We start from the raw sequence: 14,320 nt of genomic DNA, 5'->3' as shown, positions 1-14,320 counted from the left end.
AACAAGCTCTAAAAAGAATATTTCTGGCTGTAAGATTAGGGTTTTCTTATTTGTTCCTTGCATCTGGCCCTGTTCATGACAGGATATTTATAAACTGACTGTATCATAGGATGATTGAGACCACACTGTGTTATGAGAAAAGCATTGCCTTTTTGTTTTATTTTGTTTTGTTTTTAATTTTTGATGTGACACTGGCAGGGAAGAAATGCAATCTGATTAATCATAAAGGTTTGGGCTGTTTTTTGTTTACTTGGTTTTTGTTGCTTTTTTATTTTTTACAAAAAACTTCCAAGCTGTCTTAATTTTCAACAGAAAGTTTTCATTCCTTTAGTTGGAGTTACATTAATGTGCTTTAGAAGTCCATTAGACAGTTGGTGACCTTTTTTGGGACATAATTTGCACCTTTGAGTTACTAATTTTGTTCCTCTGGATGTATTAATTGGATATTTATTTGGGTCATGAGCATTCTTTCATGCCATAATAAGATCAAATGCCTTCGTTCATATCCCAATAATGGTTTTGAGTGCATACCATGATGGTATGTTTTCCATGGGGATCCCATTTACTAGAAAAAGGGAGGAAAAAACCCACCAGTAAGTTTTCTGTGGCTCTCTGTGTTTGGTCTTTTGATGTGATTATCTTTTGCAGCTGCCATAATTATTTTAAGATCTGTCCTCTCTAACTCTTAATCTTCCCATCTTTCATCCCCAGTTCCAAAGCAGTTGTGAAAAGAAAACAGTGAACCTGAGAGTGGCCCTCAGAGCGTCGTTGGGTACTTCAGGAAGAGGACTGTGTTGTTCTTTTTCCTACTTTTCACAGATCTATGGGAGGCCACTTCGGTTTTGATTGTAGCCAAAAAGTAATTTTGGCTGGGAAAATTGTAAAGCTGTACAAGTCCCTTGTTTTTTGGGAACTGCTCACATAGCTGTGACACAAATAAAAGTTGGTTTCACTTAAGTTGAGGTTTGAATGCATTTAGCTAAATCTGTGTAAACTCATTATGCTGGCAAAGTGCGCCAATATGTAATTTATCTAAGCTTTGTTTTCATCGTTTGAGCTTTCATCATACTGATTTACATTTCTGACAGGCAACAATATATGCAATTTACTTTATAGTATCCATCAAGTCATTATGTGTAGTAAAAAGTCTTCTCATCCAGAAGTCTGATTAAGCAGTTACATGCACTTTTTTCATGTCCTTCCTTTACTTTTTTAGGTCAAAAGAAAACTATAACTTAAATAAAGTGACTTAATGGCATACTGTAGATAGATAGTATAAACAGGATGAGTCAAAAGAAGGAATACTTGAACTACGTATGCATTGTTCAGGATAGGCGATTTGGACTGGATTTTTCTTCTTTTTTTCCCTTGTCTCTTTCTGTATTTTCTTTACTTTTTTAAAAACAGAATTCATATAATTGAAAATTATCTCAAAAGCCAGACTTTATAAACAGACGATATCTTAGTACTAGTAACTAATTATGTTTAAAATCATCATTTTCCAAAAAGCAAATGGCTATCATTTAGTCATTTAAACAAATAAAACAGAATTTGTTTATTTTTTCCTCCCATATAATTTAATATCAGTGTTTAAGTGAAATTTTTTTTAAGCAGATAGAGTTGCTTCTTAGTGCGGATGTCTGAATGCTAGCTGGATATAGTTATAATCGAAGTATAACAATACTTTGAATTTCTGCTGAGCAGTATGCAAGATGTCTCCTTTAACTCTGAACTTAAACAACCTAGGAAATTATGAGCCTTGTAAAAATCTGTATTAAAAAAAAATCCCCAAACACACAATGGCAGAATACCCCAAATTGTAGTCAGTTAAATGTGTATGTTTGAGAAACCATTTCTGTGCAGATATGTTAGTCGGTGGGAGGCCAGTAATGGCCTACAGGCTTGTTGGACATTTATTGAGGAATACTGGTTTAAATCAATATTAACATCTCTGATCACCTGGTGAAAATACAAGCATTACTTAATGGAGCTTTTATTTTTTCTTCAGGCTTTGCCAACAAAGCATTTCTAAATAATACTGTTTATTACATCCTGGATAACAAATACACAGAAAACAAAAGAAATCACTTGTTGAGCTTGATAATCAAATTTTCTCCTAATATAATTTCTAAAACTCATGTGTTATTACAAGTTTGTATTATTTTTAACAAGAATGATATTGCTTACTAAGTGAATATTGTATCAGAGCTACAATACTACATCCCGTTTTCATAATTTTTATTACAATCATGCAGTTTTATTCTGGGATGAAATTCAGTGTAGAGACTCTTGGTATCTGCTAAAGAAAAAAAAAAAGCCCACTGAAAACAAAGTTGTAGGAAATAATCATGAGGTAAATGGCTCTTCAACTGCTTACTCCAAATAATCAGTTCCTCTATAGAAATATATGTGCATCTGAGCAGTGACAGTATTGGTCAGTATAGTAGATTTAGAATTAAGTAAAACCTGATCTGATCCTGAACGGAAAATCACAATAGGATTTTTCTTCCATCAGCATTCAGTTATTTTGCTGTCTACAGAAATGTCATTTTCCTGGAGCATGGAGAATCTTAATATATTCTTACACAAAACTCAATGTTTTACATTCTTCTTACAAATTATTTCATACTTCACAAACTTAAATTTTTCAGAAGTGAGCTTTCTTTAGTTATGCAAGCTTTGGACACAATGTGATAACTATTTTACTACTGTTGATTATTGTTTATTATTAATGATGTTACGTAGACACTAAATTGAAAGTTCCTTGATGGTAGTTTCAGGTATTATTTATGTAAATGTGTCACTAGGTCATGCATGTTTCTTAAGACCATCTAAATATTATATTGATTTTGAACTCTTTGATACCTTTTAAATTACTATTGAAGGAAATGATTACATGAGAACTACATATGAATAATATTAAATGTGTGGTGTGAGTATTGCAGAATAGAAGCATTTTAAGTTGAGACTGATACTTAGGGCTTAAGTTTTGTGTATGGGTAGGGATTGTTGTGTGTAATTCTGTCTGGGGTTTGATTTTTCTTACACCACCCCCCCTTCCCCCCCGAAATGTATCCTTATTTGCTTTTTTTTCTGCAGATGAAAGCCAGAAGATTCTGATGTGGTGCTTATGTTGTCTATACAGCAGTGAACCACAGAACCCTGTGGAATTGAAGGCCAACAGCTGGATACGGGTAAGTGAATGAATCCTTCCCCGGACTGCTTTGAATTAAATTGATTATTTAAAGGTGCTACATCTAGAGCATAGAGACACTGTCATTTAAGAAACTGCTCCAAATACAACTTGCATACATATCGTGTTGAAGTATATATCACTCTAATTATAACACAGTCAGTGTAGTCTGTCATTTTAAATATTAAAAAGATGTGGCATTTTAAAGTGGGTAGTTTTGATGGCTTTTAACCTAGTGGAATCGCCAAGTCTAGTAACTGTGAATAGTGAGCAACAACCACAGATCAGAAGGGAAGCCAATCTTATTAAAAAAAAAAAAAAAGAACCTTTCAATTAGTGTAAAATAAATAAACTGGAGAAATGCCATAGTTTGTTTTGAAAGCAGCTTACATTTGCTCTTTAATTTTATTCTTTTTTTGCTTTTGTTTAATCTCCTGCCTATGAAGAATTTAATTGTATCCAAACTTTCTTCAAAGGCAGTCAGAGAAGGGAGGGATAGTGCTTGTGTGTGTATTTATATTTAGTGACTTAAGGAATAATGAATCCTTAACTTTAATCCCAAATTTAGGGTTTTGCATGGCACATCTGTTCATATTTTATATATTTCTACACTGAACTAGCAAAGCACATCAGCATGTAAATAACTTGCAGCACATTGATGCTTAATGCTTTACATTGCTGAATAGCAATTTGAGGGTGCAGTTTTGTTGATTTTACAACCTTGCATTCTCTGTGGGTCCATATCAAAATACGGTTAAAAATATTAATGGAAGTGTTAGTGTATTTCTTTTTTTTTATATCTTACAGTCCTTACAACTAGTGAGATTGTATCAGCCTGATCATTATTTATGTACGTCTGCTAAAACTGAAAATACTTCTAGACTTCTCTAACTAGTTAATTTCTGACTTACTGTTGGACTTTGTGCATGCCAGTTAATCTAGGTATGCATGTAATACTAGGATGTACAAATAATTATGAAATAGGTAATGATACTTCAGATGCTTATGCCGGTAAGTAAGTGTGTTTAAATGTGTAGTGTTGTTGATTTAGGTGCAGTAATTCTCTTGTACCACAGGCCATGAAATGCTCAACAACTTAATACTAACTAAAATCACCCTTATTTTCTTCCTGTCTTTAACTTTTTTCAAGAGGCTTTTGCTGAGGTCAATTTACTTGGAATTTAAGGTGCAGCAATGCTTGAGTACTGTAAAGTGATACAAGAAAAAATTCTGCCTTTTCTAATGTAGTCTTGCTGGTTAGATATATTCTTCAAAATGACTTAGGAGATGCACAATATCATACACTTAGTTATCAAACAGAGCAAAATTTTTCATTTTGTTATTAGCAGCAGCGTATGCATTAATGATGTTAAGTGGTGAGGGAGAGTTGTACCCAGACAAACTTCTATAGATAGCTTCCATTTCTGTGAGGGCAAAAAAAACAGTTGTTGTAATCTAGATCAATTGCCTTGTTTGATGGATGTAACTGAACTGATGGTGTTGCTGATACAAGAAAACGTGTCAAGTAAACAAGAACAAACAGTTGGGGATGGATGAAGGTGGGACTGCTGCTTTTGGCAGCACTGCCACCTGAAGCTGTGTTAGATTGGGACTAACGTGTAAGCATGTGATTCAAGCCTCACTGTAGTCTGCAGGAATTTTTCCACCCACTCTGTGTGTTTGAATCAACCTTAATAGTCATTGTGACTTCAGGGGTTAAGAGTTAGCCTAAAAGTGATAAGGAGGAGGTCAAGAAGAATTTCAAAGCACAAACATCTTACTAGCTATTTTTATCATTGAGCACTTGCCTAGTTGCCTAAAGTGGGTGTAGCATAATATGATCTGAAGTGTAATACCTTCATATTTTGATTAGAGGGAAAGAAACAGCTCTTGGAAAACTTCTAATTTAAAAAAAAAAGGATAGTTAAAGGGAGATTATGAAATGCACAGCACAAGGATACAAAAGTTGACATCAAAAGAAAGAGCATTATTATATTGTTTTCTACAGTCATTAGAATTTCCACTCAGTTTCTTACTGTCTAGTGTGCATCATCACAAAGCTTTTTGAAGAAAATGGTTTTATTCCTTTTCCTAATCAGCATTGTAATTCTTGTCACCAACAATTGTGATACAATAAGGACTATCACGATTCCATATTATACGAGTTTTAAAAGATTGTCACAGAAAGGGATCAAGACACATTTGCTATGAGAGCTGTAATTTGATGTTTGCATCAGCTGTTTTTGTATTGACTGGATGACCAACCTCTGCAGTGATTTGATTTGACCTCAACCATGTTTGTCATGTGGCAAGAGCTCTTTACAGCAGTGATATGCACTCTCTGCTGTGAATCTCACTAAGATGCCAAATACACTGTGGTGCACTATGGAAAAAATGGCCAAAAGTCTAAAATAGGTAGTTGAAACAAATTCTGGGGCATGAGGAGGAAAGTAGTTTGTGACTACATGAGGCAAAGGGAATTGAAATCCAGAAATTAATTCTAAATAAAGCTCTGAAATTTGAATGCCTCTTAAAAGGTTTTTAGCATAATGGAAAACTTGCCTGTACTTGGAACGAAATGGTAGATTATCTAAGGTATTGAAGCTCTCCATAGAAGGTGCAGATGGAAAGCCATCCATTACAACACGGAATGGGGCTCTGTGTTGGGTCCATACCCTCTGACACAAGAGCCATGGAAGAGGGGTTCACGTGTAAGAACTGCTGTTCAGCTTCTGTGGAAGTGACCTTCACAGTAGCTTTGTCCTTCGGCCCTGCAGCTGAGTGTTAATTTTATCTCCTCAACTTAATATTTCAGCATTCACTGAGAAGGAATACTCAGTTTTTGAAATGGTAAAGTAGTTCACTGTGTAAGGCAGCATACATCAAATAAATTGGGATCTTTGGGTGTACATTTAGTTGACAATAGAAAAAAGAAAACGTAAAAAGGCAAACCCAGGCAAAAAACTCCACCCAAACAACAAAAAAATAAGGAGTGTGTAATGGAGATAGACAACTTTACCTGCTTGCTATTAACTGTTTAATTTTAACAACAACAAAACCTTGTTTAAGATTGCTTTCTAGTTTTATGGGTTTTAAATTTAAAATCTAAAATTTAAATTTTAAGTTTTAATGGTTTTAAATTTTTGAGTGGGAGTGTTGATCTGCTGGAGTATAGGAGGGCTCTGCAGAGGGATCTGGACAGGCTGGATTGATGGGCTGAGGTTAATTGTACGAGGTTTAATAAGGCCAAGTGCTGGGTCCTGCACTTCGGCCACAACAACCCCATGCAACACTACAGGCTTGGGGAGGAGTGGCTGGAGAGCTGCCTGGTGGAAAGGACCTGGGGGTGCTGGTTGACAGCCGGCTGAACATGAGCCAGCAGTGTGCCCAGGTGGCCAAGAAGGCCAACAGCGTCCTGGCCTGTATCAGGAATAGTATGGCCAGCAGGAGTAGGGAAGTGATTGTGCCCCTGTACTCGGCACTGGTGAGGCCGCACCTTGAATCCTGTGTTCAGTTTTGGGCCCCTCACTACAAGAAGGACATGGAGGTGCTGGAGCAAATCCAGAGAAGGGCAATGAAGCTGGTGAGGGGTCTGGAGCACAAGTCTTATGAGGATCGGCTGAGGGAACTGGGGTTGTTCAGTCTGGAGAAGAGGAGGCTGAGGGGAGACCTTATCACTCTCTACAACTACCTGAAAGAGGTTGTGGTGAGGTGAGTGTTGGTCTCTTCTCCCAACTAATTAGCGATAGGACAAGAGAAAATGGCCTCAAGTTGTGCCAGAGGAGGTTTAGATTGGATATCAGGAAAAATGTCTTTACTGAGAGAGTGGTCAAGAATTGGAACAGGCTGCCCACAGAGGTCACCATCTCTGGAAGTGTTCAAAAAACATGTAGATGTGGTGTTTCGGGAACATGGTTTAGTGGGCATGGTGGCGTTGGGTTAACGGTTGCACTTGATGATCTTAAAGGTCCTTTCCAACCTTAATGATTCTGTGATTCTCTGATATGAAAATTTTTCTCCCAAAATGCAAATGATATTATTCAGTCAAGTTAGTGGTGGATATTCTTCTTTCTTTTGTTTTTATAGCTATGTACATTGACTATTAAATTAGACCTTGCTTTTTGTCATGTCAAGCGTGAGTTTCTAAAAAATACTTTGTGGCCTGTCAGTGTGTCTTTAACTAAGGTTGTTGACAGGAAGGCTGATCTCAGGTCTTTTGTTTTCAGTTACTAAATTGCATTTTTGAAGTATCAAAAAATGTATTTCACAGAATTACAGAATCACTAAGGTTGGAAAGGACCTTCAAGATCATCAAGTCCAACCATTAACCCAGTGCCACCATGTTCCTTAAACCACGTCCTGAAGCGCCACATCCACATGTTTTTTGAACACTTCCAGAGATGGCGACTCCACCACCTCCCTGGGCAGCCTGTTCCAATGCTTGACCACTCTCTCGGTGAAGAAATGTTTCCTAATACACAATCTAAACCTCTCCTGGCATAACTTGAGGCCATTTCCTCTCATCCTATCGCTGGTTACTTGGGAGAAGAGACCAACACCCTCGTCACCACAACACTCTTTCAGGTAGCTGTAGAGAGCGATAAGGTCTCCCCTCAGCCTCCTCTTCTACAGACTAAACACCACCAGTTCCCTCAGCCGTTCCTCATAAGACTTGTGCTCCAGAACCCTCATCAGCTTTGTTGCCCTTCTCTGGACATGCTCCAGCACCTCCATGTCCTTCTTGTAGTGAGGGGCCCAAAACTGAACACAGGATTTGAGGTGCGGCCTCACCAGTGCCGAGTACAGGGGCACGATCACTTCCCTACTCCTGCTGGCCACACTATTTCTGATAGATAAACTGATTTGATGCTTGCTTACTTTTTAACTTCTGTGCCATTGTCATAGAAAAGCTGTCTTGTTTTTAATGGCAAGAAGGGTAGCTATCTACTTGAACCATATTACTAGTTTGAGAAACTAAGATTCTGGAGGTTTGTAAGTCCTCTTAAAAAGTAAAATGTGCAAGCAAATGACTTGGAATTTAATTGAAAAGTGCAGTGTAGACTGCAGTGTTTTTAGGATCAGATGCTGTTTAACATGGTAGAATTTTGTTGTTGTTGTTATTATGAATGATTCTGAATTTTAGCGATGGAATCTAGGTTCTACAGGTCTTCTACACAGCCAGATGCAGTGTAAGAAGCCAAGATACAGACTGCCACAGATTTATCACTGATGTAATCAATCATGACCTGGTGAAACAAGCCTCTAAAAGTGATTTAGTTTCTCCAGCTGGTCTTCTCTGAGCAGAGAGTTTTGGAGTGATAAGTGTGGTTCTAACATTGGCCTCTCTCTGGTGGGGCTAGAACAGCTTCCTTTCACTGTGGGTCACCCTTGCAATCACGTTGCAGCAACTAGAGAGCTTTTCTGAAGTAGATTTCCATTTTATTAACTTGGTCATGCCTCCGCCTCTGCTGTCTGTTCATAAGCTGTGTTTATGAATTGTTTATGGCTTTGGATTTTGTTTCAAATACTGCTTTTGTTGTATTGTGTACTTATGAGTGTTACAGCCCATCCTTTTTCAAATTGGGTAAAACAGGAACAGTTAATATCCCTCTTTAATTTTTTTTTTTTTTTTTTAATATAAGATACATTTTTTCAGTGCTCTACTTTCCCTCAAAGGAATTACAAAGAAACAGGACAGCATATACATAATAGCTTAAACATAGGGGTGGAAGGCCTATCAGCCTTGTCACGTGTGTTTAGAGGCGGTTTTTGGGCTTAGCCAAATTTTCCTTGTGGGAGGTGTGTAGTTGTTTTTGGTATCTGTGTCCTCTGCAAGACCACATTAGATTAATGGCTGCAAAAGTCATAGGTGTTCTTTGTAAGAGTAATTTTTAATGGCACTAGAATTACTATATTATTTTTGTTGTATTTTCCAAAAATACCTAATAAAATTTGTGTATTTTATCTTCCATAAGATTTCGTAAGTTTTCTCTTGCCAGTGTTATTCTGAGTAGTTTTTGAGCTGGGGATGATATGATGCCAAATTGCTGTAAAAAGTTTGATTCAAAAACTTAATTTTATTGGATCAGTGAGTTTCTAGTTCCTCAACAGAAATGTAAAAATAATGTTCCTATGAAAATACTAATACTATTTAAAACAAAAAAAAGCCTCTAAAACTTTGACTCATGTGCTAATCATTTGTGCAAGCTGCTGAGATATTTGTGCTGTAACATCAAGGTTTTGAGTTATGGTCTGCAGTCCTTGCCTCCCCTCCTTGTCTTTGATTTTAACTTATCACATTTCTGCTGAGCTAAACAATGTTGATGGAAAGGTGGTGGGCACCACTTATTTCCAAATGTATGCCGTGGAAAGCAGAGACCTTATTATTATTTCCTTTGGACACTGTCAGCACTCAATGAACAAAGCTCACCACTTGAGAGTACCTCTTTGAGAATGCAAACATAGTCTTTTCAGATAAAGAATTTCCATTTTGTCAAGTTTAGTGTTTGCAGTAAAACTGCAGCATTTGCTTGCTGGAGTTCTCTGCTTTTTAGGGAAATAGGAGGTATACCAGAACTTCAATGTCATCTTGTTATTTTTTGAATAGCAAACATAGAAATATGTTTGAAAATCATTAGTTTAATGTGGTTCATGTTTAGTAGAACCCCTGCTTGTACAGCAATGCTTGAACGTTTCTGGTGAAAAGGGATTTGTGGGGTTTTTTTTGTTGTTTTGTGTTTTGTTTTGGTTTTCTAAGTTTGAGCTATAAATCTGAAAACATAATGTCAAGGCCTTCTCTGTGGGATCTTTCCCTTTAGTATTGTTATACTTGCCTCCTGTGGAGGACACATTAAAGCATCTGAATGGAAGTCTTGTTTTCCAGAAGAATGGAAGGCATATACCTGTCCTCCACTTGCCAAACTTTTGATGTGCCTTGAAGCAGTATTTGTTTAGACTAAATTTAATGTCTATTGTATTAAATCGTATTAAAGTGTTTTGCAGGGGATTGCTACTCCTCAAATAGTCCAGATCAAGAAATTTACTGCCAGTTAAGCACAGGATGTTTGAGATTTTTAGTGATGTTCTCTGGATGACCTGGGTTTTTCTTTATGATCATCTTGACTTTTTAATTAAACTACAATTTAAATTGAGCTGGTTCAGTTAATGAAGAACCGACCTTTTGCCCCTACTTCTGAATCTGTGACAGAATTTTCAGCAAAATGGGTTTTTAAGACCTTTGCTTTCTATGTAGCAATATATCTAAGACTGTGATGAATTAACATTGAAAGGATGGTCTCTCAGTGGTGGTTCAAAAGGAAAGGTTTTGTGATTTACTTCTTGGGACAGATGCACCTGCACTGCAATGCTTAGTTACCTCTCACTATAAACTTGCACTTGTGTGTGGTTTTCCTTTCCTCCTTGGATGTCAAGTGCTTCTTCGCTCGTATTTTGGGTCATCCAGTTGTCTGATCAGGTGTTACCGTGTTTGTAATTCTTAATAGTTTAATGTATTGATACAGATTTTTTTTAGGCAACAATATTCAGGAATAGAAGAAAAACAACACTGTTATAAAAACAGGAGTTCAGCAAAATGAAATTTCTTAAAATTTTAGGATTTAAGTGGACTTACTCTTTTGTCTGTCAGGGAAGAGGTGCTCACTGGCTTACTGGGACTTTGTAGGATTATTTAGTTACTGCTGAGGAAGCCTCATACAAATTGAAGTAGAAGTGTTACAAGAAAGTAGTTAAAGAACAGATATTGGTGGAACTACGGGAAAGCTATGGGGAATAGCTGAGGAAAAAACTGGAAAGAAAGGTCAGGGAGTGTGAAGTGTGTGTGTGTGCACGCATGCTTTCATGTATTTTGGCTTCAATTTGGAATGAGTTACTAAAACATTTTCAATATTTTATCACAACGAGGATAGTAGTGCCTCATGGTGAAACATGAAGGAACTGAAAAGGACTAGATTATCTTTGAGAAATACAGGGATTCTCATCGTATCTTTATAAAGTATCCAAAATAGAAGGCAAAAAAGGGAGGTAGACTCCATATTCCTGTTTCTGTTTTCTTCCCATGTCTGTTATATGGGAAGGAGCTTATTTTGCAGGATATATGGCTCATGTATATCTCTTAAAATGCAGTATGCCGAGTACGTGAGGAAGAGTTTGGAACTGGACACGGTTGTTGGCAGTACGTAGTAATGACAGCTTCGCTTCCTATTACGGCAGCTGTTTAATAACTTACCAACTGTGGTGTATATTCTTACATATCAATAGATAACATTCTTCATATTACATACAGCTACACGTATGTTTGGCTTATTTTCATATGTACACAGCTTTCCATTTCACAGCATTCTGATACGTATTCTTCTAAGGGAAGAGGAACATTTAATAGTAGTCTCTACATTAGAAGCCAGCTTCACTGCTGCCAGGTTGTGTGCCATTATTTTGAGTTTTAGCTGTCTAATGATGCTTGCACCAGTGAGAGTTCTGTGTTAAGATTCCTGAAATTTTTGGCAACAATTCAGGTTACTCACTAATAGGAAAATCAATTTCATGATCTTCCTGTTTCCTGTATGCACAGTGTATGCAGTTGAACTGGTTTTTGTCTTTTCTTGCCTATAATTATTCCAGAGATGTAGAAGAATTCTACCTGTGTTTTTACATGTTGTAATGATAATAATTCATTCTCTGAATTTTTTTTTTTTTTAGTACTCAGGGGCTTTGTATCTAGGTATCTGTTGCATTAAACACTGTACACAAACAGTTTAGAAAACATTCCTGGTTCTGAAGTGGTTACAATGAAAGATGCATCATGCAAATGGATTTAGAAAAAAGAATGAAGAAACACTCATTGCTTTCCTCCAGCCTCTTCCTTCCTCACTGTTACAAGAGTACAAATAGTATTCTGAACAGTGCAGGTTTTCTGTATTTCCCCCCCTCTGTTTTTCACTAGGTAGTGGTAGTTCTGTTAGTAATTTTTTTTTTTAATAACAAACATAGAAATATGTTTGAAAAACATTAGTTTATATGTGGTACATGTTTAGTAGAACCCCTGCCTGTACAGGGGGTACAAAGTACAAAAAACTTAGTACATGGTTTCATGGTGACCCATGCACTGTCATGCAGTGTATTTTTAAGGACAAGTCATCTATCTATTCCAGATGTTTTTTAGTATGTCTGTCATATTACTTGGCTTGCTGCTCCCATGTTTTAATTTATTCTGTCACCTTTTTCACTGCTGCTGGTCTCGGAAGTTTATTTGCTGTAGGCACAAGACTCTCCCCACAACATCGGGCACAATGAAGGATCCATTCTTTGGTTTCTAGTACCTTGTTAAGAGTGCATGAGCACAGCAACTGTAGCAAACCTAATAAACTGAAAAAAATTATACCACTAAATACCAGAAGATGGCACTCTCTGTATTAAGTGATTGCCAGTGTGTACATCCTACAAACATGCATACACACAGAAACATGGACTCTCACACACAATTTTTAGAGACTAAGGTAATTCAGATGTTGTTAGGGATTAAACTAATGGAAATAATGTTGTGACCTTCCCCTGTTTCCATGTGGATGTGTTTTCTTAGAAAGGCAGTACTACATGGTTGTTAGCCTTTAATTTGTCAAATTTGTCATGAGGATGACAAATAAAGATGAGTGCTTCCTCTATGGGAGCACCAAGTTGAACTTGACTTCTACAATGAAATTAATGGGTATAAAATAATGCTGTTGCAGAGTAAGCATGTCCACTGGAGTTTGTAATGAGAAGTAAAAACTAGGAATTAGCTGTTGTGCGTTATACTTTCACTTAAACTGTTCTGTGTTACAAAATTTTCCATTCTCTAGTTAAAGCTGAGAGCAATTATTAAATAACTGTGCCTCATAAAAATGGAAACAAACAAAAACAGTCTACCAAGTATCCTGCTGCTAATGGTTGCCTGTTCTGGAGGCTTTCATGGACACGCAAGAGATTCTGGGTAATTACAGACGAGTGATCCCTTTTATGATGTTTCATTTACGTTTGGAGATTTTTAGATTATTCTTATAATTCATGATTAAGAGCATTGAAGCACTTGGAAAATAATGTAATTTTAAAAGTTTAACTGTTACACAATGGAGTTATTAATGTTGTCATCATTCATGAAAATTCTAATCCAATTTTAAATCCCACATAGGCTTGTATCCTGCAGACAGGATGGCAAATGCAGACTCTGATGGCATTGGTAAGTTGACAAGCCATCAAAGTTTCATCCAAGTAACCTGAATGTTGTATTTGACTTGTGAGCCAAGAAATAATGGGGAAACATACAAGCTTTCTGAATAGGAAAAGCGGATTTTAAAATGTTTCCCAGGTATAAGGGGAGAACATAAAAGATACTACTTCTCAATTCTATGTTTAAAATTCTGTGTACATAGTTTTATTTTTTATGTGTGAAACTAAATAAACAGGGTTTTTTTGTTTTAAACGTAATTTATCCATCATTCTATTTAGTAACAAAGTTGACTAAATAACAGCAAACATACCTGAGTGAATGTAATTGTCACAACAGTTAAACTGATGGTTTTCCCATTGTTTATTTAAGCAGTGAAGGATCAGAAGCATTTGCTTAACCCTTGCTTCTGCATAGTTCTCAGTCAACCATATTATACGAGGACATTTAAATATATAATAATGGCAGTGATTATAAAATTGTGTTTTGCTCACCTAGTCCACCTCTCTTGATACACAGTGCATAGGTACACTCTTAGACTAGATACTAGGAGCAGAATGGAACAGGTATCTGAAGGGAACTTTATTCTGGAGTGGTTTTTTACTAATGTATAGTAGCAAAAATAAAACAACTGTTCCGACAGTAGATAGAACAGGTTAAATGCCAACACCCCACACCCTGTATAGCTGAAAGGACATACAAAAGATTCAGATGTGCCATTTTGTCAAAGGCAATGGTATTAAAACCCAGAAGAGTCAGAAGGCAGCATTCCTCTATGTAATTATTGGAGATAAATTGATGTTTTAAAACAGTTTTCAGTTAATTCAACCAGTGGAAACTGGGTGGATTATTTCAGACATGTATGCAAAAGCTGTACACACATGTATTGTGTAAAATGAAACATAAAA

At 36.6% G+C, this 14,320-nt stretch overlaps 1 protein-coding gene across 1 annotated transcript in view; it reads left to right on the top strand.

Annotated features, from left to right (window-relative positions):
• FANCC (FA complementation group C) overlaps positions 1–14,320 on the top strand; it is a gene marked incomplete at both ends in the record, with an annotated part of 68,189 nt that overhangs the window by 4,394 nt on the left and 49,475 nt on the right. The window contains one exon of the mRNA XM_082013377.1: positions 3,100–3,194. Coding sequence (XP_081869503.1) covers positions 3,100–3,194 — 95 coding nt within the window. The remainder of the gene's footprint in view (positions 1–3,099; positions 3,195–14,320) is intronic.

This window comes from Phaethon aethereus, assembly GCF_964289735.1.
Source record: "Phaethon aethereus genome assembly, chromosome: Z".
NCBI classification, from domain to species: domain Eukaryota; kingdom Metazoa; phylum Chordata; class Aves; order Phaethontiformes; family Phaethontidae; genus Phaethon; species Phaethon aethereus.
Note: the sequence above shows the minus strand (reverse complement) of the source record. Positions and strands in the feature narration are given on the sequence as shown.